The sequence below is a fragment of the Herpailurus yagouaroundi genome, unplaced genomic scaffold (assembly GCF_014898765.1).
Source record: "Herpailurus yagouaroundi ecotype Mexico unplaced genomic scaffold, PumYag 163, whole genome shotgun sequence".
Classification (NCBI taxonomy): Eukaryota; Metazoa; Chordata; class Mammalia; order Carnivora; family Felidae; genus Herpailurus; species Herpailurus yagouaroundi.
The window spans coordinates 36,254,418-36,279,791 of NW_024412404.1; the positions used below are offsets into that span (position 1 = coordinate 36,254,418).

Here is a 25,374-nt window from a genome sequence, read left to right on the forward strand (position 1 = left end):
CATCCTATTCCATCTCAGGAACCAGAGAAGAGCAAGGCACGAAGATGTCAGTTTCAAAACAGCAATAGTTCAGGGAACAGTGAAGAGTGCTGTGATTGATTAGTGATGTCTGCCATGGCGAGTGTGGGAGTAGCAACCATCAGGGATATATTGGCCCTTCCTGCTTTCATCTTTAGAAAGATCTTTAGGAAGAGAATCATCTTTCATCTTTCATCTTTAGGAAGAGAATCAGGGTAATACTGTTGCAGAAAATAAACCAGAAGTTTGGGTAAAAGCAACTGCTCTTCCTAGAAATTTAAAAGAATAAGTTGAAAAGTGTTCCCAAATAAAATAAGATACTGTAACAACATATAAGGTCAACAATACCACTGGATCAACAATGGATCAACAATACCACTATACAGCTGTGCAACAGAACTTTCTGCAATGGTGGAAAAGTTCTATATCTGAGCTTTTCAATAACCACATGTGGTTACTGGGCACTTGAAATGTGGCTAATGTAATTGAGGAACGGAGTTTTACATTTTATTTTATTTTAATTAATTTAAATTTAAATTGCTACATGTGGCTAATGGCTATCTTACGAATATAAATAATATAAAATAAAATTTTATATAATGATATAAATAAAATAATAAATTATATTTAAAATAGCAAAGAGCACCACATTTCTAGAAATAACCTTGATACAAAAGTGTGATACTATGTCAAGAATGTAAAATTCTACTAAAAGCTATAAAAAGTGACTGACATGAAAAGAAAGACACGCTATGTTGATTTTTTTTCAAATTAATGTGTAGGTTTATTATGCTTCAATCAAAATCTCAATGTTTTTCTTATTATGATAAGATGGTATTAAAGTTCATCTGCATAATTAGGTGATAACAGTCAAGAAAGAGCACTAAGGGAGGACGGGCCTCATTAGACATCAAAATATGTTTTAAAGCTACAACAACCCTGCAACATGGCATAGTCCAGAAGTGATCTCTAGTCTATATAAGAAAATTCATATATAAGGAAATCTCACAAATTTGTGGAAAGAAGGGGACTAAACTATGAATTATGTATAGACAAATGAGTTAGCTATTTGAGGACCTTACACTATACACCAAAATAGATTCCAAACAAATAAAAAAAATATCGGGGCGCCTGGGTGGCTCAAGTTGGTTAAGTGTCCAACTTCAGCCCATAACATGATCCCGCAGTTTGTGAGTTCGAGGCCCGCGTCGGGCTCTGTGCTGACAGCTCAGAGCCTGGAGCCTGCTTCGGACTCTGTGTCTCCCTCTCTCTCTCTCTGTCCCTCTCCTGCTCATGCTCTGTCTCTCTCTCTCTCAAAAATAAACATTAAAAAATTTTTTTAATATGAAAATTTAAGAATTAAGTCAACAAGTTGGCTGAACAATAGTTAGAAGCAAATGAGCTAAGTCTATGCATTCAAAACACACAGCTTTTGAATTCTTACCAAAAGGCAAAACATGGCCCATGGCCATCTCCTAAGAGAAGCTCTCTGAGGATTCCTACCACCTGGGGAAAGTTTCCTTCACCAACTCTGGCTACTCTTAAGTGTAATCTGCAGACGAGCAGCAGCATTGTTGTCTTGGAGCTCGACAGAAATACGAGATCACAGAGTCCACACCAGACCTGCTGAATCAGAAGCTGCATGTGAACAAGATTCCCATGAACGTGTGCACACTGAAGTCTGAGAAGCACTGACCCAAGGCACCAGAGGTTGCCTCACTCAACCATGTCCCTGGGGGCACAGGCTCCCCTGCACCTCTCTTAGGCTTGTCCTGGCTATAATGAAGAGGTCAAGCAGGGTAATCTTTCACAGAAATGTTGAACTTGAATGGAGAGGCCAGAGGAAACATCTAAAATGCCCATCGGTGGAAATACCATCTGCTCCAGTCCTGGCTGAGCCCACTGGAACTCCAACCTGCAATTTAGGGAGTTGTCACAAGGTGGTGGTGTTTTGTTACGAAGCTCTGGCCAGTAACTATGTCAGGAATAGATCATGAAATACAATAGGAAAAATGCTTTCCAGAAATCAAAAATAGAAATCTTTAAAGTAGTCAGATACAATTTTAAAGTTTTTATATAAGAAACTTGCAAATATAAAAGACTACTTTCGAAGAAATACTTTCTAATGATCAGTGAGTGATGTGCTGATAATTAACAATTGGCTAAGGGGAGGGGAGAGCCCTGATTTGGTGCATTTGCTGATTTCCCTGGTGTAAACACTTCCACCCTGGCTGATTTCAGAGTTACAGAACATGGAATTGGGAAAAGGAGCATACAATGGGTTCTCACAAGCTTACAGGTGAGAGCCAGCTCCGGCACACTACTGTGATGAGTATCTGTAAAGTTATATTATGCTCCCCATCTGATCCCATGTGTATGCCTGACCCTCAAGGCTGCAAAAGATGACCATGAGCCAGCCTTGCCTTGCAGGAAAAGGCTCCCATTGAGGAGTCTCACAGCATCCTGTCCTGCCTGCCTTTTCCCATCTACAACAGAAGCATTTAGCACTCTGTCTCAGGTACCAGGCCAAATGCATTCTACACATCAACCTCAAATAAAGGCCCAGAGAGGAGTTAGGATTTAGGCAAGGTCATGCAAGCAGGAAGAGGCTTCAGAGATGTTTTAAGTTAACTGAGGCCTCCCTGATTCCCAAGTCAGAACTCTCGCCAGCAAAGCCAGGTCTTCCCAAAGTTTTACATTTTAAAAAATTTTTTTAATATTTTAATTTATTTTTGGGAGAGAGGGACAGAGCATGAGCAGGGGAGGGGCAGAGAGAGAGGGAGACAGAATCCAAAGCAAGCTCCAGTCTCGGAACAGTCTCTGTCAGCACAGAGTCCGACACGGGGCTTAAACCCTCAAACTGTGAGATCATGACCTGAGCCGAAGTCGGGGGCTCCACTGACTGAGCCACCCAGGTGCCACCCAAAGTTTTAAATTCTAATAAGAAATGTTGCATTAAACAGCTTCCCTTACTGCAGGACTTCTCAGAGGCTTTACAATCCTAACAAATATCACGAGTCTCCAAGAGAAAGAGAATGCAGCCTTTCCCAATGTGGTTTGCCCCGGCATCTCTTTTCACTGAATCCTGTCCTAAGGAACACCTTTTGGAGACTGTTGCACCACTCAGCATTCCTCCAGGAATTATAGACTCTGAGGCCTAGGAGGGGCCCTACTGGTCGTTGGGTCCAACCCACCAACTGATGCCTGAATGGCCTCTTCTCACACACTTCCAGTGACACAGAACCCATGCCCTCCCAATGCATCCTCCTTTATCTTGGATCAGCCCTCTCTTTCTCCCAAATCTGATGTTTTAGTTCTTCTCCCAGGAGCAAGGCACTGAAGAGAAAGGGATTGATCATTCTTGAGCACCAGCCAGATGCCAAGCTCCTATGCTCCTCTAACCCTGCCAATGGCAACTCCACGCAATACACAGCATCATTTTTCAGATGAGAAAAAGCAGGCTCAGGAGGTAAGGCGATCTGCCCTGGGCCACCTCTCAAGTCCACTCTCAACTGCCATCCATCTTTGCCTCGCAATGATCCACGCTGCTCAGGGAGGGAGGCCTACAGAGGAGTGACTGATGTAGTTGTGGGGATGCAATCAGGAGAGGCCTCACAGAGGGGGTGACGCTGGAGGAGCAGAAGTCTGTCGAGTGGGCAACGAGAGGAAAGGGCATGTGACCGACGGAGCAGTGTAAGCAAAGGCACTGTGGTGAGAAGCAGCAAGGCGCTGTCAGGACAGGGGCAGAAGGGGCCCCACGTGGGGGGGCCCAGTTGACTCAGGGGACCCATGTGTGTGGACCGCCAAGGACAGCAAGAACAAGGTAGAACGTGAGGCCACAGGAACCAAGGGAAGGCTCGGACACCAGGAGCAGAGCCCGGGGCGGTTAGAACACCCATGGTGTGGGAGGCCACAAGGAGTCCCTCAGTTTGGTACAGCCCCTCACAGTCCCCTGTACCTGTTGTCCCCACCACTCACCCCAGCCCCCAGCTCAGCACCTGCAGAGCATTTGCATAAATGAACAAGTGAGTGAAGGCATGCTCCTCTTTGAAGTCACAGGGGACAGCAGGGCAAGAACCGGTCAGCCCCATGTTATGGGGGAAGTAAGACTTAGGGGAGTTAATGACCAGCCCACGTTTACAGCCTATGAGAAGTGGGTGGGGCTTGAAATCAGACCGTTTGGCTCTAAACTTGGAGCTCAGTTCACTGCCTGGCACAGGACCCAGTTTCTCAAATTGGGACTCCAGGTGGGGGCTGATCTCATGGTCAGCTCTGTTCCCAGAGGAGCTACTCGCGAGGGTACTTGGAGGGGTCAGAGTGCAGGAGGGGACGGCCAGGGGGTCCCGAACACCCTTTCCTACCCCAGATTCTGAAAGTCTGGTTGGGGGGATCCTGGAGGTGTTAAGTGGCCCTTGGTTTGGGGGTCGCAGAGCTGGGAAGCCCGTGAGCCAGGCAGAAGCCCAGCCAGTCAGAGGGAGACCGCTTTGACTCTGCCGTCACCCTCTGTCACCAACCACACTCTCCCCAGGACTCTGTTTCCTGGCACCCAGAGAGTAGGAGGACAGGCGGGGGTGGGGGCTGACATTGCTTGAGGATACCCCCAACTATTTCCCAGTCTATCCTGGCAACAGGCCCCACCCTGGGTCTCACTCCAAAACCCACGGAGACCTTGATCTCTCCCATGAGAATGACCTCCAACAGGTACTTACCTCCACTTCTCTTCCCTCCCCTCCCCCAGCCAGGCTATGGCCTCACCTTCACATCTACACTTTCAACTTGGGTCTGTGCTGAGAGGTGGTTTATATTTCAATCAGTGTCCCTCGTATGGACCTCATCACAAATGTTCCACAGTAAAGCTGCATCTCAGGACACGACAGCCCAGATTAAAGCACTATGGAGCCACAGGCTTCAGCTGTACTGAGGAAGAGGGAGCGTGGATGCTGTGTGTGACATTGGACAGACCACTTTCCTCTCTGGGGGCATTTTCTTCACCCGTACAAGGAGACAGCTGAACCGGCTCAGTGCTTCCCAAGTCATGGTCCACAAACCACTTGGGTTCCAAATGTCTAAGGAGTGTCCTGCTGTGATGATCCCCAAGCTCCAACCCAGACCTGATGAAATCAGAATCTCCAGAGACAGAACCCAGGAATGTGCATTTTAAATTCATGCCCCGCCCCCACACAGGTGACTCATGCTCACTGAAGTCTGGAGACCAGTAGAGTCTGCGGCCTCTGAGGTCCTCCAGCTCTAATGTTTGATTTCCCTACAATTTCTGTTTGAGAAATAGAGGGTATCTACCCACCCAGGGCCTGCCCTTTGTCATCCCAATGACAAGCCACGAAGGAAGGATCTCGCTAGTGCTCCGTAAGGGTCGCCTAGAGAGAAGCCGAGATTTTCAGAGGAACTAAATACGACGCATTCTATAACCATCGGAATTCCTCCCGGGAAACAAGGCCAGAGGCGGAAGAACAGTTACAGGGAAATCCTACCCAGAGACACATTTAGTTCACTCCAAGTTTCCAGCAGAGGGATTGAACAGGTTTAAAGCAGTTTTCTGTGAATCTTTGTCAAGGGAGTGTATGTACAAACAAACAGGGAGGGGTATTTTTTTTTTTTTTTAGTAAAAAGTTAATCGGCTTAAAGTGTGCAACTAAATAAGCAAAGCTTACATTAAAGTGACCCACAGAGAAAGGACCCCATGGAAAGAAAGTTCTAGGAAATACAATATGGCCTCTATGTTCTTTTGTAGTTTCACACTATAAATATTCATGGGGCGGTGTTAATGGGGTCCACAGCTCTATGCAACCACAATAGTTTTTTTGTTTATTCTCAGGACCATGAACTTTGAAACCATGAACCTAAATTTCAGGACTCTGCATTCAGGCGCGTTTGCAGAGCACGAGGGGAGAGGTTCGGGCTCTCGGAGGACAGACGAGAGGAAGCGGGGCGAGATGTGAATCACGCCTCCTGGATCTTTTGGTTGAGATTAAAGAGTAAGGTCTGTTTAGTATGGGAGGCCTCCTGTCTCAGGGTCTCCAGCTGCTCCAGCCTGGGGAAATGGCCCTCGCAAGGGACAGATAGCTTAGTTACTCAACATATGGCAGAAAGGAGTGGGGAGCTGGAAATATTTTAATTGGATCAGATTTGTGGCAAGTTTCACATTCTTTATAAACTAGTATGAATCATGGAATTCCTAAGCTGGAGAGAGTTTAAAAGTCATCTAAGCAATGTCCTTCTTTTCCTGGTGAGGAAACTGAGGTCCAGGAAGGTTAAATGATGTGCTCGAAATAGGTGCTCTTTCCCTACACCAGGGATGGCAAATATGAGACGGGCACGTGTTCCCCTCCACCCACGGCGATATCCCTAATCACGGTCCTCCTGTCTATCAAACATGGACACTGCCTCCAAGTCCATCCCAACACAGTGCTGCAGAGGGCCAGCACAAATTCACAGAAATGGCACATGAGCTGGGGCCTATGTGCCATGACACCCTACACAATGCTGGCAACGTTCATAACCTATTATTCATTTGCTCTAGCTAAGGGTTTCCTATTCAAAGCCACTTACGGTCTGAACTCAGCAGTCTGAGACTGCACACCAGAAACACAGCAAGGCCTTAGAATCCAGAGGACTCCACGTTAAAGATCAGTCAGGACCGAGGAGAGCACCACATACAGCCGGCTATGACAGAGCAACTGGGCTCTGAAAGCTGCTGATTCCAACTCAAGAGAGTTCTGCCTTGGTTGACACCATCCTATTTTACAGATGAGCCAAGGGAGTCCTCCTAGTGCCTGGGCTGGTGGCCGCCTTGCTCAAGGCAGATATGGCCTCCCGCCTCACCTCTTCATCTACATCACAATATGGCTGTATCAGTGCATATCAGAGCCACGCCACATCTTGGCTTTCCAAGCAGGACTCACTTGGCTTAAGAAATACCCATGCAGCTATTTCCCAGAAAGAAAGGATTACCCACTAGATTGGCAAGAGCAGGCAGGTAGGCCATACTTGCAAGGTTATCTAAGTCTTTATAGCTCAAAATAGGTCTCATCTTACGTACCATGCCCACTCAGTTGGTGATGTTTCTTTGAGCACTGTGAGGTGACTTCTTGGACCCATAGAAAAGAGCTCCATGATCCATTAGCCATGTCTGCCTTTGGCGTGGGGGAGGAGTGGCATCAGAGTGCCACACATTGGCCATGTACATATGTATTTTTAAAGATACTAAAAGTATTCCCATCCATGTGAAAGAATATCTGCAGCAAGGCCTGAGCTGTGATTAAAGTTATTCTTTCTGTACTTCCTCTCCACCCTCTCTGCCCTGCTCTGTGCCCGGGAAGGCTGATCCTATGGACTGCATCCGCCGCGACCCCTGTTCTCTGGCTTCTTGTGGTACTCAAGCAGGAGGAACCCTGGCAGATGAGATGGAAGGGGAGCGAGAGACACAGGCCTTTCTTCCCATCTTTCTCCCTCCTTTGGTGCTGTCTCTCATAGCAGGTGCATCCCTCGGCCACTTCCCCTCCTGCTCGGTTCCAGCTCCAACAGCACTGCTCCTTCCCTGTCCCTTCAGCCACAGGGGTGGCTTACTCGCCTCTGGGTGCCTCATGCTTTTCTTTGTTCCTTAACCCTGCCTCTGTAAGTAGTCTCTTCATGAAGGTCTCTTCACTCAAAACATCTAGGGTAAAGTCTGTTTCCTGCTGGGACCCTGCCTCACATCGCTGTGCTAAGAAAATCCTTCCGTTATGTTATTTCCATAGCTAAACAGGACGGTGGCATTCAGACTAGTAAGGTGATTGGCTACTTTGGCCTAAGAGAACACTTTTCACCGCTTAATTCCAGCAGAATGTGACCCACTGCTGTCTCACACTTGCTATGTTCCCACAGCCTGAGCTCACAGGCCTCCACTCAGTATTGGAGAGAAGGGTGCAGTTTAGGTCCTTAAAGCCAGAGCTTCTTGGGCTATAATTTTGTATCTTATGTGCCTGATTCCAGGACCAGGCATATCTCATAAGCCCTAATATCTCCACTGTGGAATGATCTTGCATAGAGCCACAAGTTACCAGCACAATTATGCAGGACTCATTCTGAAGACAAAGGCCCCCTGGAGACCCCAAGTAGTGCAGAGATTGGAAAGAAAGATATCCTGGGCAGAGGGTAAAGAGACCTGGCACCCACCTCCAGGCCACAGCTGCCGGTAGCTGTCCGTGTGACCTTGGACAAGTTACTGCCCCTCCCAGGCCCTCAGGGTTCTCACAGGAAACGTGAAAAACTTAGAATAAATAATCCCAATGGTTCCTTCCAGTTCTAACATTCTACCAGATTTTCCTCTAAGAACTTACCTTGTGTATCTGGCTAATGTTCAATAATGGAAATGAACTTATCATCATTTTGACTAAATTTTCTTCATAAAGGTCTAGCAAGTTTAGTCTATCGTGGCAGAAATTGCTTATTGTCCACCAATACCTTTTCTCACTTCTTCCATAATAATGGAACCTCTGATTTTCAGTTCCAGGCCTTCCAGAAGAAATATCCCCCAGACTCCATATAGCTATCTGTGGCCCCGTGACCAATAAGATAAAGCCGAAGTGGCAAATGGCATCTCCTGGGAAACTTTTTCTCCTACATCCTTTGTGCCTTTTTCTTTTCCGTGTCTTCCATGTCTAGACTGTGTGTGTGATGGTTTGAGCTCTGGCTACCATCTTGGGCCAGGAGGACAGGGCCTCAACCTCGGAAGAATGGACGGGCAAGTTGTAAAAAGACTGCATCCTGGAGCATTTTCTGGAGCAGAGGCCATATTGGCCCTGCACTGCGGAACCTCCAGACTTTGATGCGACGAAGAAACTTCTGGCTTGTTTAACCAATGTTCCAGCTACCAATATATTGTTTCTCAGCTGTAAATCTACCCTTTCTTCTCATGCTTTGTGATACTGGAGTTGCACCCTGGAAACATTCCTCCTTTGCCAGCTGGCACGACAATCGGCTTTATCAGTAGAGGGCACTAGAGGGATAGAGCAAGAGGAAGGGATTTTTCTTCCTAGGCCAGTGGTCTCATCTTTCTTGTTCCTATGGAGTGGTTGCCAGCGGTGTTCAGGAGACTCACTTATGCCCACCCTTCAGAGTTTTGCCCGAACTCCAATGGGCGATTCCTCACTCATCAGTCTTTTCTTGTGGCACCTCAGTGAATTTCTCCAACCTCCACTGGACCAGGGCCACATTCTCTCCTATGAAATTACAAATTTTGTCTGGGTGGGTGGGTGGGGTGCACTTTCTCTGAAGTTTACTCCTAGTAATTACTCCCCGCGTCTGCTGGTTCTGTTTTCCTTAGAATTCTCCAGTAACCCCTCCCCTTTTGCTAGTTCATAACCCTTTATATTAAATTTTTGAATTACTTCTCAAATTACTGGTATGATTTTAGTCTCCCAACTGGACCTTGATGGACATAGCCAATTAATGTTGGGTCCACTACTAGCAAATTCAAAAGCTTAGATGGTACAGCCATGCAAACATCACCACGGACAAAGGGAATGATATGGTACAGAATAAACTTTCTGCTTTTTACAAATCTTCTCCCCCCAAATTATTTGTGACAAACATGACAGATAAAAGGTTGAAATTCCTAAAATTTAAGTTTCTACAAAATGTTAAAAAAAACGACCATCCAATTAGCAAAATGAGCATGAATAAAATAAAAAAAAAAACTCAGAAGAGGAAAAAAAAAACCCAGGAAATAAACACAACATAAACAAGAAATGCACTTAGCAAAAGAAATGCAAACGGCCAAAATCAATTGTTAAAGGTTCAAAATCATTTGAAAAGGAAATATAATTAACAATATAAACACAAATTGGAGAAATGCAAATCATTTTCTTATCAAACCAGCAAAGATTTTTAAAGATTTAAAACTAGAATACAGAAAGTTAACCTTAATGGAAGTTCAAAGGAATAAAAAAAAAAAACCTTAAAGGGCAACTTGAAAAGAAGAATCAGAAGCTCTAAAAGCATCTACAGTTTTGCCTCGGCAATTCTACATGTAGGGATTTTTTTTTTTTTTTTTTTTTCTAAAGAAATCACTTTAGGAGCTCCTGGGTGGCTCAGTCAGTTGAGCGCCCGACTTCGGCTCAGGTCATGATCTCACGGTTTGTGGGTTTGAGCTTCGCATCGGGCTCTGTGCTGACAGCTTGGAGCCTGGAGCCCTCTTCAGATTCTGTGTCTCCTTCTTTCTCTGTCCCTCCCCCGCTCACACTCTGTCTCTCAAAAATGAATAAACATTAAAAACCATAAAAAAAAAAAAAAAAGAAATCACGTTAAATGTACATAAAAATCTAGCAACAAGGATGATTCCAGCATCACTGTTTATAAAAGCAGAAGAAAAGATTGGGGAAAATCTCTATGTCCAACAAAAGGGGATTGATGAAACAAATTATGATGCATCTATACAGTGATGTACAGAACAATTTAAATTGACATGTATTACAGAAGCAGCTTTATTATCATGGAAAGAAGTTCATGGTGCTAAGTGAAAATGAAATACCAGCAGGTTCAAAGCAGTATGTACAGCATTTAAAGAAAAAACATTATAAACATGTATGAGAATTTCTTTGGAAGAATATACAATAAAAGGTTAACAATTACTTCCAGGCCATGGAATTACCGGAAATTTTTACTCTTGCTTGCTCCTTATATTTTCTAAATGTTCTCCAGTGGATGTGTATTAGCTGTGTAATTAAGAAAACTGTTTTACGTTAAAAAAAAAAAAAAAAAACAAACCTCCCTTTCCTGCGCATCTCAAGGACACCCCAATGTTTACTGAGCATGCCTTGATGAACTCATTCATGTGTCAACTCTGATTTTGAGATGCAGCTCAGCTTGGGGCTTCTCCCACACACAGATCTATGATCTCCCTCCCATCTTCCCTTCCTTTTCATTCCTGAGGTCACGGCCCAAGTCCGGTCCTTATGCTCCTAGGCCTAGAGCTCCTGATTGTCCTCCTACTTCCTGCTTCTACAGACCCTAAGCATATATGTCTTCACTGTAAGAGTGCTCTGCTCGAAAAACATCAATAGCTCCCCATTTTTTAAGGGACATGCTTCAAATGTCTCAGTTTGATATTCACTGTTCCAAGCTTCTTTCAGTCTTATCTCTACTGCTCTGAAAAGCAAACCAGAATAATCACCCAGCTCCAGATACATCAAAAGCATTCCTGTTGTCTCACCAGGACTCAGGTTGTTCTACCTTATGTACCCTCCCCTGCACCCACCTCCTTCAAATCCCATCTATCCTTCTTCGCTTTTTAGTTGGCCGCCTCCGTTTTTTTTTTTTTTTTTTTTTTTTTTTTTTTTTTTATGGTGATTGCTACCTTTTCCAAATCCCTATGGTATCTCATTTGCTCAGATTCTCATTTGGCAAATACTGCTTGAGCACCCACCATGTGCCAGGCACTGCGCTGATGACCTGGAAATCAAAGGAGTCTAGTTTCTATGCCTTAGAGCTCATTGTCTCATATGGAGATAGACAAGGAGCAAATAATCACACCAATGACTATACCCAGTAACAGATGGTAAAAGGTACCATGTAGGGAACCAAAGGTGATGAGAGACTTAAGAGATGAGATCTGATCGAGATCAGGGCCTGGGAAGCCCTTGGAGGGTCAGGGATGGGGGGAATGATACGTAAGCTGAGGGTCGTAAGCAGATCTGATTTTGTAAACATGATCAAACATGAGTTTCAAAAAGATCACTCTGCCTACAATGTGGAAAAGAGACTGCAGGAAGGAAGCTGGGCAGCAGGGGCATGGGTTCAGGCACTGTCGCAACAGCCCAGCTGGAAGCCCACCTTAGACCAGAAGGTGGCAATGGAGATGGGAGGGACGTGTATCAGCAGGGCTTGGGTTGGACTGCATGAGAGAGGAGGGGAAAGACAGGCATCCAGGATGGTGCCAGAGCTTCTGGGTGAAGCACTTGGGTGGACTCTGGTACCACATGGTACCTGCCTCCAGGGGGCTCAGCTCCAGGGAGCAATGTGAGTCCAGGGTGAGAGGATGGGAAACCAGCACCAGCTCCATGGGGAGAACTGACCCAGGGACGTGAAAAGGTTTTAGGGCGGAAGGTAGCCTGCTCCTGTGGGAAACTGGCTCACACAGGACTCACATCAACTCAAGGCCAGTAACCCAGGTGGGAGGAAGGGGAGGAGGCTTGGTGCAAATTGCAGGATGAGCCGAGAGATAAGTGGCCCAGCTGGCGGAGCGGGCAAAGGCTCAGGTCTGAACGTCAACACTCAAGTGCTCGTGCAGGCGAGCTTGAGAATATTTATTGGTAATTGACAGAAGTGGTTAGAGGGTGGCGTGATCACAGATAGGTCTGTAACCAATCAGCAGGAAAGCTCGGTTCCTGTTGCTATGTTTGCATCCAGGCAGAACTGTATTATGAGCAGGCTAAGAGGATACCATGAGAAACCTGCTTATATGCATTTGGTTTATCTGTCATCCTCCCTCTGCTTCATGGATGAGAGCAAGCGAGCTGTGGAGCAATAAATTATCACTCGCCACATGCTATGGATCCCAAGAGAACTCTTTGCAGCCCTGAGTGGGAGAGATAAGCCTACACAGGGCACGGAGAGATTGTCACTTCTGGGGAAATTCTTAAATGGGGAACAGTAACATGAGTAATAGTAATCACAGCAAGGAGAAGAACTAACAATAACTGCTCACAAAATGCTTCTGTTCGCTGCCTCATTTAATCCTCAAACAAACCTACATGATGGGCTTTCATATCGTTCCCATTTTCCAAATAAGGAAGCTGAGGCTCAGAGAGGTGAAGAACTTAGTCAAAACCACACAAGTAATGAGAACAGAGGCAGGCTTCGTGACATGGGCTGACTGATGCCAAAAACAGTGTCTTAAACGTGATGGTTCACTGACCTGCTCTGCGACCCGGATGGCCACTCACCCAAAGCCTCCTTGGGAAACATGGGCCATCTAAGTCCTCTCCCTCGGGTGAGGAGAGTGGCTGGGCCCATCATCCTCAACCGACCTGACACCATGCACTGCCCCGGGCCTTCAGGGAAACGGATGGAGGAACAGAGAGGGACAGATGCCTTGTACCATTCTCCCCTGTGCTTTGGGACTCAGGGTACTTTGAAGGCCAGAACTGTCTCATCTTTGTTGGAGTCCCAGCCAAGGATAGAGAGAAAGGTAGAGAGAAGGTGGTGGGCTATGGTGCTCTGGGGAACAAGTGCACCAACGTGACCTTTAGACCAGGCAGCACAGAGGTGCTTGTTGACTGTGTGGAAGGGTTCAGGAGAAGGGGAGCAGCTCCAGGTTTGGAGCGGCCATGTGCTTAGAGAAGACAACAGGGGTGGGAGGCCCTGGCCCCACCGCTTACAAGTTCAATGTTCCATGTAGGCCCCAGCCCAACTCTCCCGCTGTGTAGCACCCAGACCACATCTCCCAACGCCCACAGGATCATAGGAGCCCAGATCATCTTCTGTGAGTGCTCAGATCGTCTCCTGGCAGTTTGAGAGACCAATGGAGAGAGGAGAGGGAAAAGAGCTTTGAAAACCATCAGGTATGGATGGTCCAAAGTTCTAAGGCAATGTTGTAACCACTGTGAAGATTAATATAAGTGTAGTTCTCCTCTTGAAAAGTACGGTGAGAGGTAAGAAGGCAAAAGTTTGGGGGTCAATGAAGTTACATCCTCTATTCAGATTGCTTGAGTAGGTGTTCATGGCAGAAGGACTGTGCCACCATCAAGTGTGATGTGGTCCCAAATCCTGCTTGCTACTTGAAATCTGGAAGAATGAATGCTTTTAGAAAGAAGAGTGGCCAGACAGAGCCATTGGCTGAATGGGGGCTCCAGCCAATACCATTCACCAATCTCTAAGCAGTCAGGGGCGGACTTCTCAGTGGGGCTTAGACACCTGGTTGGCTTGCAGGGCATGAAACCACCCCCCACTCCTAACATCAGGGAAGCCAATGACCTTCATGGCAGATTTGTTTTCAGATCAAGGTTTTTGGATATGGAGGAACTATCAGCATCAGCATCATCGGGAAACGTAAAGCTCTGGAAACATCGTTGTCTGGCATCGGTTGTTCAAATACTTGGTTTCCTACCACTTGGAAACCTTGCTAAATTTCTGTGGGATGATAGTAATAAAAACAATCTTTACTGAATATTTGCCATGTTCCAGGCACTATTCTAAGGCTTTGTCTATATTAACACATGTAATCTTCATAATAACCCTATGTGGTAGATATTAGTATCCACAGTTTATAGACAAGGAAATTGGGGTCTAGAGGGCTTAAGAAGTTGCGTAGGGTGCCACAGGCATTAAGTGGTATAGCTAGGATCTGAACCCTGGCAGTTTGTCTCTCGAGTCTGCTCTCTCCATAGCATGGAAGGTGGTGCTATTCACGTGACTCAATTTAATCCACACACTTTTTGCACATGGCAGGCTCTCCGGGGCCACAAAATTACTGTAATATTTCATATTTATTGAATGACTCCATTTGCTAAGCACAGTATTGAGTGCCTTTTTTATAACAACAAGCCTGCAAAATAGGAGTTTGTATTAATCGCATTATAGACGACGAAAACAAGGCTTTAAAGACCATGAGACTTGCCCAAGGTTTCACAGCTATTAAGTGACAGAGATGAGAAGGAAAACCTAAGTCAGCCTGTCTCCAAAGCTTGGGTGCAGAGCCAACAGGCTGGGGAGCAGCCCGCCCCAGCCGGCTAGTGTCGTGAGAGCGGCTGGAGAAGCAGTGAGAAGCGACGGTCCCAAACTGACCACAGGAGGTGCTACTGAATGCTGCTGACCTTTCTATACCCAGCTTCCATCAGCAGCATCTTCTTGCTGAGGAGGCCATGCCCAGCCCTGAGCTGGACGCTCCCAGGGACAGGGCTAGGTCCAACTGACAGATCACCATGCCCAGTGCATGGCCCTGTGCTTGGTGGGCGCCCTGCAGATCTGGGGCTGCTGCGAATGGCTCCGTGGTTCAACTACTGCCCTGCTCCTCCTCTCTGTCTCACTGGACAGAGGATTAAAGGGCACGCTCCCAACACATATTGCCATTCCAGAAGAGGGTGTGAGACACCGATCACTGTACAACTGGCAAGGACAAAGAAGAAAACAATGGGTTCCACTGATGTCAGAGTTGGGGATCCACCTTGGACGATGCCATTGAGGACTTCTCTGTCTGCAGAACTTGAGCTCTGTCTACAAAGACAACGCTGGAAGTCACAGGACCATCGAAGGTCTGGACAAAATGCACGGTTTCTCCCTATGCAAAATGGGAACTGACACAGCCACCTGTCTATTCCTGGGGCCAGGCTAAAGATCAGTGGGGTGGTCTTCTAGCTATCACTCAACTCTTGGAACATGATCATCCAAACGGGGCCCCTTCCTGGCCTCCCTCTCCCAGATGCTGTTTGCCCCAATCTGAGTCTTAGCCACCGTTGGGACCTCTACGTTCTGTTGGGCATCCGATGGCCACACTCTCTCCGCCTGCTTGGTTGAGTTGCTGTGTCTCTGTATGACAGTTACTCAGGGGCCAAGACAGTGCCTTTCCTCCCCCAGCTCTTCCCTGGCTCGTCCTCACCTTCTCTTACTTTTTAAAGAAATCTTTGTTGAGCTATAACTCACATACCATAACATTCGCCCTTCAGTTACTTAGGAGACACTGTTTATCAATAATTATCAGATCTGACCTTAAGAATCCCTGACTATACCACCTGAATTAAATTGTTCATTTATTACAAAAATTCAAATTCCTCTATAGCATGTCAACAAAAGAACTCAAAAAGTAGTTGTGAGTACCACTCTGTGCTCTAATAATGTATACATCAAACACTGAACACCTGCCTGTACCAAAAGCTAAGCACTTGACAAACACTGAATCGCTTAATCCTTGTAGCAACCCTAAATAGTGAATATTAGCAGTTCTTTTCAAGTGAGGAAACTGAGGCACAGAGAGGTTGAGTAACTTACTCAAGGTCACAAAGCCCTGCATAGGCAGCAGATTTTGAATCCGGGTCCGTCAGGTGTCAAAGCCTATGCTCTTAACCACCTCAGGCCCTGCCACAGTGCACTTTGCGGGGTGAAATATTAGGAACAGAGATGAGCTAGAGATCGCTCCTGCATGGAGAAGTGGGAAAATTAACTTTCATTTCGATGCAGCCCTGAAATATTTTGACTCCATCAAATCAGCACCTGCTGATAAAAGGGCATCGTGACAAATAGGAATGAAAATAAAGTTGTAAAAAGGCCAGGTGCCCTCCCCTGAGTGTGGCCCATGGCGGTGGGAGCCCGACAGGAGAGAGCAGGGGTGCCAGGGTGATGGGAACAGGGTCCGCCAGGGAGACAGGCCTCCAAGGCACCACGGAAACCTCACAACTGTGCTTAAGAAACCAGGGCACCTGCCTCTGCCATGAAGGATGGAGGGGAGCTCTGGAGGGGAGCACTTCCCAGGACCCCATGATCCCCCAACTCCTCCCTGAGCACTTTTAGGAGGGCTGCAGCCCACTGGGCTGGGTCTGCTTCACTACTTCCCAGGCTGACAGTGAGCTTGGAGGTGCCTTCAGCCGTAGACCCAATCACACAGGGCCAAAATCAGCATTCCCTCATTCAGCAAATACTGAACAGCACCTACGACATGCCAGGCGCTGCTCGAGGCACTAGGCTTATGGTAGGGACTCAAGCAGACAAAAGTCCCTGACCTCACAGACTATGACATTCTGGCCTCGCATCAGTAACGTGAGGGCTGCTGGCAACAGCTGCCCCAGAGTGTACTGTCCTCGAGGGCTCTGGATGGCCCCGAAAATCAGGGCCTGACTGGTACGGCCACTGTGTCTGGGAGAGAAAGACAAGGTAGAGTAAGGCCCCACGTTCCGAGCAGAGGTGAGGTCTGAAAGGGTGGGGAGGGATTGCAGGCTTCCTCATGAGGAAAGAGTAGCTCCCAGGCCAGCACCGTCACCACTGGCTCCTCAGCCATAAGCCATCAGGGGCCACTGACTATATTTACTTATGTAGCAATATACATTTTGCCATATGTCAACATCGAGCCGGGAGGAAGGCGCTGGCATTTATCAAGCCACCGGCTGAAAAGTAAAGCTGGCTGCCAGCCAGTTTCCTTGGGTTTAATAAATCCGAAAGGCTATACGGCACTTTACAGTTTACAAAGCACTTTCCCACGGTTTGAGCTTCACGTAGATAATTCTGGTGATCTGAGTCACGTACCCTCAGCTTAACTCGAGGCAGCTCCATGCATCGCTGCATGTCTCCCCACTTTTCTGCTTAAGAACTTGAATCTGTCTGACCACGGCACTAGCACGTGCAGACGAAGGCTGGCCGTAACGGGAAGTTAATGCCTGGAGGAGCGTGGCAGGTCCGATTTTCCCAGACTGGCTGTGGCAATAGCCTGCATCCCACATGCTCTTCTAACGACGTGACTTTGATACTCCTCCCATGGAGAGGTGGGTCTATGTCCCTGCCCCTTGAATCTGTGAAGGCTTGTGACCATGGCAGAAATGATGATAGGCGGTTTCTGGGGCAAGGCCACATAAGGCAACACAGTTTCCATCTGGTTCTCTTGGGATGCGTGCACTTAGAATCAAGCTGCCATGCTGTGAGGAAGCCTAACTAGCCCACACGGAGAGACCACTTGTAGGTGTTCTGGCCAACAGTTCCACTGAGGTCCCAGGCGATAGCCAGGCTCCAAGCACCAGCTGTGACCGAAAGAGGCTCCAGATGATTCCAGCCCCTAGCTGTCAAGTCACCCCCCTTCCCCACTGCCAACCTACAAGTATTCCCAGCAGAGGCTCAGACACTGTGGAGCAGAGACAAATCACCTGTGCGCTGCCCCTTCCAAACTCCTGATCCACAGAATCACCAAAACAATAAAATGGTTGTTGTTCTACACCACTGAGTTTCAGTGGTTTTTTTACACAGGAATCAAAGGAACAGGGAGCAAACGGTGAAGGACAGCAGCCTTTGGAGGAAATGTTCCAACCCCCTCTTGAATGGGTAGGAAATTCGAGGAGACTTTATGGAAGCTTTGCAGAGGTCCTGGTGCGTGCAAGACTCCATCAACGAAAGCAGTTACCTTCGCTGGATTTCCTCCTTCCTTGTTCTACTCTTCCTGCTTCTTGGGATCACCTCCCAAATGAACCAGCAACACACAAGTCCTTGTCTGAGGAATCCAGCTACAAGTAGCCTCAGGTCTGCCCTACAAGGCAAGTGGTTTATTCCCATCCCCATTTTGCAGATGAGAAGACTGAGGCACAGAGAGGTGAAGTGACTTGCTCAAGGCCACACAGAGAGTAAAAGGGAAAAGGACCTAGGCCTTCTGGTTCTGAATCCAGCTAAAGAATTGTAGACGAGGGCAAGCAGGCAGGGAAGTCCTCAGAAGCTTGGCAAAGGTTGTTCTCAGAAGCATGGTGGCTGAGAGCATGTCCTGTAACTCACTATCAGTTGAACCCTTGGCCCCACTTACAGTTTAAGATGAAAAACAAAACGGCAGAGCCAGGCAGAGACTATGCCCAGAAAGACCAGCATACCTCCCTAGCCCCAGGCCAGGAGGATTGCACACACTCCCACTCCACGGGCATCTGATTTGAAAACATCCTTTTTTACAGCATTAGGTAGATTGTTTATTTGTTAAATGTTACAGTTTCAAACTTGCTTTGAAGGTCCACAGGAAGATTTCTTTCAAGTTTCTAGAAAACCTGTCTGTAAAGAATCTAACTGTAGGGGCGTCTGGGTGGCTCAGTCAGTTGAGTGTCTGACTTCCACTCAGGTCATGATCTCACAGTTCATGAGTTCGAGCCCCACATTGGGCTCTGTGCTGACAGCTCAGAGCCTGGAGCCTGTTTCGGATTCTGTGTCTCCCTCTCTCTCTGCCCCCTCTTGGTCTTGCGCTCTCTCTCTCTCTCTCTCAAAAATAAATAAACATTTAAAAATTAAAAAAAAAAAAGAATCTAACTGTATAACAGGCACTGTTTTAAGCACGTTAATCTATTAGGAATCATCCTCATTTATAAATGAGGACAATAAGGCACAGAGAAAATATGTGTCTTGACCAAGGTCACACAGCTTGTAAATGGCAGAGGAAACGATAAAATTCGTAAATGTTAAAAGGGTAAAAATGTTTTTGAAAATGTTAAAAGCAGTGAAATGGAAAATAGTAAAATAGTAAATTGTGAAACACTCACCCGTTTGGTCAGCCTCTGAGAGACTGAGCTGGAAGCAAAAGTCACAGAACCTCAGAACACTAAGTAGGAAGGAACTGGGGGCACAAATTCAAATACCCACAAGGTGGGTAGTGCACACAGGGCAAGACAGCTTTTGTGGGCCAAGAGACCCAGCTCCCTGGGACTGTCAGTTTGCAACCTTAACAAGTCTAACCACCTTGTCCTGTAGGTGAGCAACTGAGGCCCAAAGAGGAGGGGACTTGTTTGAGGTTAACTCAGCTCCTGAGAGACCAGGATCAGATCCAAGACTCTCCTCTATGCACTCTGTGTCTGCAGCATAGTGGGGACCCCCACTCGAGAACGGGAAGGTGGGAGGTGTTTTATTAGATTCAAAATCCTGAAGACCCCCTTCTTGGCAGAGGAGTCAGGAGGTTAGGATTTGACTGGGATAGGGTGAGAGGCTGCCCCTAATAATTTGGTTTAAATGTGGACCCAGGAAATGCAGTGTGCCCCCTTGAGCTGAGAGGCATGTCCTTTTATTGAGGTCTCAATGCCCTGGCGAAATGCTTTTTGTCCTTCCAGAGGGCTTTTCCTAGCTCAGGGAAATTCCAGGAGCACGGAGAGCCAGAGATGCGACCTATTCCCCAGGTCTCCCTTGCCATCGCCCTCTTCTGGCCGCTCTTAGAATGAGTACAGCTTAAGGAGAGGCAAAGTGAAGATCAAGGATGGCTGTGGAACATGCCTGGAGCAGGCTGAAACCAAGCTCCCAAGATCCTCTACTTTCCAGCCCTGCCCGCCCATCCCATCCTGTCTGCAAAGAGTCACGGAACACGCATGCCCTGGTTATCCGGCATTTTCTACAAAATTATTGGAGAAAAATGAGGCCCCAAAGAGGCAAATCTGCCTTAGGGTTATTCCACAAGGCCGAGACTGGGAGCCGGGGAGCTCTCACAGACAGACCCAGGCCTGGTTCACCCAGATTTGCAGCACCCAGATCAGCACCCAGCATACCAGAGGTGCTCAGTACATTCCTGAGCAGTCTGATGGCTTCCCCAGTCCAGGCCCCAGATGCCCACATCCACATTGCCTCCCAGATCCCCCAGCACACATCCAGTAGAGTCCAGGATCTGACAAGTCCAGGGGATGGCTGACTCACCCCCTATAGCCCCATCCCATTGTCACAGCCTCAGTGTCTCTCTCTTTTCAGGGCAAGGCCACCACCATTCCACCGGTGCTCCAGAGCCCCTTCTCCCTGGTCATGAGCTGGGTGGCATGAGAACTGAGAGACCTCGGTAGGGACATGCTACCTGCTGATATGTTTTTAAATGACCCAACACTTCTATCCACCTTCCTAACTCAGAGGCCCCACCAGGTACAGGAATAGGTGGGAATTCTGGAGGGGTATTCCTGCAGGGTAAGACCAGGGCCCTCAAGCCTGGTTTGATCTTCAACCTTCACGAGATTCTCAGGTCTCACAACCCCTCGGCCCTCCAGCCTCCTAGTAACCTGGTTTTCCCCAGACTTCACCCAGGCTGACCCGTCTGACCCCCAGCCTAGCCCACAGCCGCTGTAGTAACAATACAAATAATTACAGGACCACCTCATTTTTCCATTTGCAGAGAATTTTCCCGTAAATCACCCGAGACCTCCTATAATTACCGTCCCCCATGAACTGAGGCTACCAGAGGTCTCCAGGGAGTGAAAAAGTGGGGCGGCTGGCCACGGTGCCCCCCCCCACCTCCCAGGCCCGGCCGAGCACAGCGCTAGGAAAGGAGGGAGGCCGCGCTCTCCTTTCCGTGCGCTCATCTCTGCGGGCCGCTGGCCGCTGGCCAGCGGCCGGGCCTCCGAGCCCATCTCTCAGGAGAGTGAGGACCGCTCTGTCTCGGCGGCCGGAGCTCCCCAGACTTGCCGGCTCCCTGGAACCTGCGCTCTGGCCCCGGTGGCGCTGAGGCCCCGAGCGCTTGGGCTCGAAAGCCACGCCCCTCGGGACACACGAGCCGGCTGGTGGCTTCGGGAAGGGAGCTGCGGCGCCCGAACCAAACGTGCGCCAGAAAAGACCCGCGCGTCCCGGGGCGCCGCCTCCTGAGGGATTAGAGCACCTGCCGGCTTCCATCTCCGCGACCCCCAGGCCCGGACCACGCTCAGGGGGCTACAGGGAAGTTTTCAGCAACTCGGGTCACGCGCGTTCTTCCTCGGCCACCACTTTCCCTTTGCCCGCTGTGCAGCTTTCTGGTTTTTGTTTTTTGTTTTTTCTTCTTCTTCTTCTCTTCCCAAGGGCAGGCGCGAGATGTCGGGAAACTTTGCGCACAACTTGCAAACGCGGGGAAACCGGGGCCGCGGCTCCATCTGAGCCCGGGAGCGGCGCGCCCAGCCCCGCGCGTCCGGCAGCGGCTCGTGCGGAGCACCTGGCTGTCAGACGGCCGCGGCGCCCGCCCTCCTCCGCTGTGGGAACGCTCCCGCGGCCGTCACCCGGGGCGCGCCGCAGGCCCGCGGCCGGGACGTCCCAGCCGGAGTGGCATTGTTTTCCCGGGGAGCCGGGGAATCTCGGGGGAAGGGGAGGGAGACCCGCCCCACAGACGGCAGCGCAGGCTGGCCCACCACTCATTTGCATTTCAAAGGCAAACTTCTGCCGGACTTCTCCGGCGGCGGCCGCGGCACCTACCGGCTTTGCACGGGTCGTGGTAATGTTCCAGCTGCTGCTCCGCGCCCTCCTCGCCTTCCAGCGCCGAGTAGTCCGGGGCTGCGTCCGAGCGCTCCGCGAGCCCCCCGGCGCCGCGGGGCAGCGGCGGCAGCAGCAGCAGCAGCAGCAGCAGCAGCGGGAGAGGCAGCAGCAGTGACACCAGGGCCCCGAGAGCAGTCGCCCGGGGCATGGTTGCGAGGGGCCGGCGGAGACGGAGGGAGTTGCTTGCGTGCACGGAAAGCTCGGCTCGGGCCAGGGACCGTGCACAGGGTCAGGTCGGCGGCGGCCGGGGCACGGAAATTACGCGCGGCTGCCCGGCATGGCTTGGGCGCGGAGCGAGCAGAGCGCGGCGCCCGGGTCCGCGTCGGGGCGCCCAGCAAGCCGCCGCTCAGAGCTACTTGCCCGGCGGCCGAGGCTGCGGCGGCTGCGACTGTGGCGGTGGTGGCGGTGGTTGGAGCAGTGGCCGCTCCGCCCCTCTCCACCCGGGCTGGACCACACAGCCTTCGCCAGGGGCCCCGGGCAGCCAATCACTCGGGCGCCCGAGGCGAGGCCCCTCCTCTTCCCGGCACCTCCGCAACTTCGGAGGAAGGGGAGCGAGGTGAGGATGCTGAAGGCAAGGGCCCGGGGCCCGCCGAGCTCCCACCGAGCCGAGGGCGCCCTTCTCCGGACGCCACCGCGGCCTCCGGACGCCACCGCGGCCTCCGGACCCGGAGAACGCTGCTTCTGACGATCGAGGCTGGACTTCCCGCCTCGTTTTAGCCTCACAACTCACTTTACAACTCCCCGATGCACACGTGGGCGAAGGCAGGCAGCGGCGGTTACGGCTCCGAGCACAGGAACCCGATGTGAGCGGTCCGCGTCGCTACCAACTGGCTGGGTGCTTTCGGACAATCGTTTCTCTGTAAGAATGAAGTTAATCTTCTGTCCGGGAGCTTTCAGCTCAGAGGGGGTAAAAAAAAAAAAAAAAAATCGCAGATTGCGATTCTCTCAGCTTTTTCAACATCCCTCGTCAGGCCATGACGGGCGCTTGCTGCGGCACCCCACCTCACCTAACAGTAGCGGCTGGTGATACGGGTGCCTTGGGGGAAGAATTATTCAGAATGACAGATTTCCCCTCTTGGTGACCCTATCCTTTAGCAAAAGTTTAAGATGCTTCATACAGGCAAAAAGATTGACAAATGAACAGCTGTACGTGCTATTTGTGTTGAATTACTGACATGTTTTTATTAAATAAGCCACTCACCATTAACTTGATGGAATAAAAATGACCAACTCCTGAAGTCTGGTTATTTTTTGGCCAATTAAAAACATATGCCCAAATAATTTAGAATAATCAAGAGATATTTGAAACCCAATGCCACGTTATACCTTAAATGTAAAAAAACTGTCAGAACTGAGCCATTTGTGATTTATAGACATATAAGGTACTATTATCATGAGGCATTTCAAAGACCTTTTTATGCAAGCAAAATTGCCCTAATCAAGAAGTAAAACACACCAATGTGGAAAGATTTTTCAGCATCACACCCAGTAGAACCTCACTGCGAGCAAAAAAAAAAAAAAAAGAACTCAACTTCCTTTGAGGTTTTCATAGGATTTCACAGCCACTAATGGCAAAATAGCTGACAAGGAGCCCAGAGCCGGGCTTTATACAGGACTATGAATTTCTTGCATTATGGTAACCTGCCTTCTTATCTATTAACTGGGATTACAAGTCCTTCAAACCAGTAAAGGTTTAGAAATGAACCACTGTATGCGGGCTCTTGGATATTTTGTCTTGGCCCTTAAAAAAGAAATCCAAGTTGACCCTGCTTCATCATCAAATGGGCACACACAGAGAGGAGCCAGATTGGCCAAGAAGATCTAGTTAGGAACTCACAAGTGGAAGACATTTGGGAGGAACGGATGCCACCAAATGGCAGAGAAGGCCAAGTGGCCATTAAACAGGCAATAGGTGTGGGAAGGGGTTGAATGGCATTTCTGCCTGAATGGTGGAAGGAGTCAAACCCAATGCCATTGTTCCATGCTCCCAACACAGTGAAGGTCAGCACTTGTCAATAGACGAGTCCACAAAGTCAACATCTAAGAAGCCTCACAAACTTCTGTGACACTTCCAGGTCTCCAGATGGCACTAGGCAAACAGCCAACTGGCTTCCTCATTAGCAGGAATTCCTCTGGAAAGTAGACATTCCAGGAGACCTCTTGTGCAGGCCCTGAGGCTGTGAGCTTTTATTGCTTCTAATCCCCACCCGGTGAGTAGCTAACAGGTCTCCTCACCAACACTCCCAGTCCAAATAGTTTGAAGACACTGGTGCTCCTGGATGGGCCTGCCGCACAGTTTTAGGTCAGAAGCCTTGTCATGATGCGCCTATGGCTGTCAACCAACAACTAGCAACAGAACATTTGAATCACAGTATTGAAAGGTTAGATAGGAACAACTGAAAAGGGATGGTTAATTGTTCTCAGTTCTATAGTTCCTGACCTCACTCACTACTTTTATAGATTAATCTGGGTTCACACAATTTTTAAAATATACATACTTTGAAACTTAAATCCCATGGGAAAACTAGCGGTAGATTGGGAATAAAAGGTTTTACAATAAGCTAAAGCTGCCCAGCTTAGTTGCATGGTCACATTCCTAATTATTTGTGGGTTTCCTCCCCCATAGCTCTGGTCCTGTGGAAAACCTCCAAGTGGATACAAGTTCCTGTGCACCCCCCCCTTTTGAGTCAGATGTCTGTCCTCCACCCAGCTCGTTCTACTTCTGTACACCCAGAGCAATCCAGTTCTCTTGCAGCAGCTCTCAAACTCCTCCCCAACCCCCAAGTTTTAGCCTCAGCTACTCCACACAGGCCACTTGCTCATTTTGCCATTGTAGGCCACTACACATCAACACCATCTCCTCCAGGGCAGGGAGAGAACCTCCAGAATAAAGCAGCACTCTTGTCTGGTGGCTCATTCCTTCACCTACATCACTGACCACCCAGAAGGCACCTTTGAGTTCTTTGGAGGTTATTAAAAATGTTACAATTTTTAGCAGCTGTTTAAAATCCCTTGTGGCCCTTCTCCAAAATCTTTACCCGAACTCAGGCACACCACACCTTACCATCCACCTTCAGGCCTTCCTTTGGCTCCTGCCACCTCTGGCTGCCCACACTCCACTCTTGTTGCAGTGAGCACCTTGCAGTCACCCTAACAGGGCCTTGCTGCTTCACACCTCCAGGTCTCTGCGGGGACAACTTGATAACCACACAGCCTGCATCCTCGTGCCAACACCTATTATATAATAGCTACCACACTTATGACACTTACCTATTTCTGTCTGTCCTCCCCTACTGGTCTATAACCAACTCCAACTTGGAATCACCTTCCATGTTTCACTCTCTAGACCCTCCCTTCCCGTCAATGACCTTCAAGGTTAAGTCCCATAATCTTAGTGGCTTAGACTGAGCCACTAAGAATAACCATGACACTGGCCAGTTAAAATGACTTACA

General features: G+C 48.7%; 1 protein-coding gene across 1 annotated transcript in view; it reads right to left on the reverse strand.

Annotated features, from left to right (window-relative positions):
* Positions 1-22,312, reverse strand: part of TLL2 (tolloid like 2) — a 124,889-nt gene extending 102,577 nt beyond the window's left edge. The window contains exon 1 of the mRNA XM_040486021.1: positions 21,862-22,312. Coding sequence (XP_040341955.1) covers positions 21,862-22,069 — 208 coding nt within the window. The 5' untranslated portion in view covers positions 22,070-22,312. The remainder of the gene's footprint in view (positions 1-21,861) is intronic.
* Between the last annotated feature and the right edge of the window lie 3,062 nt (positions 22,313-25,374).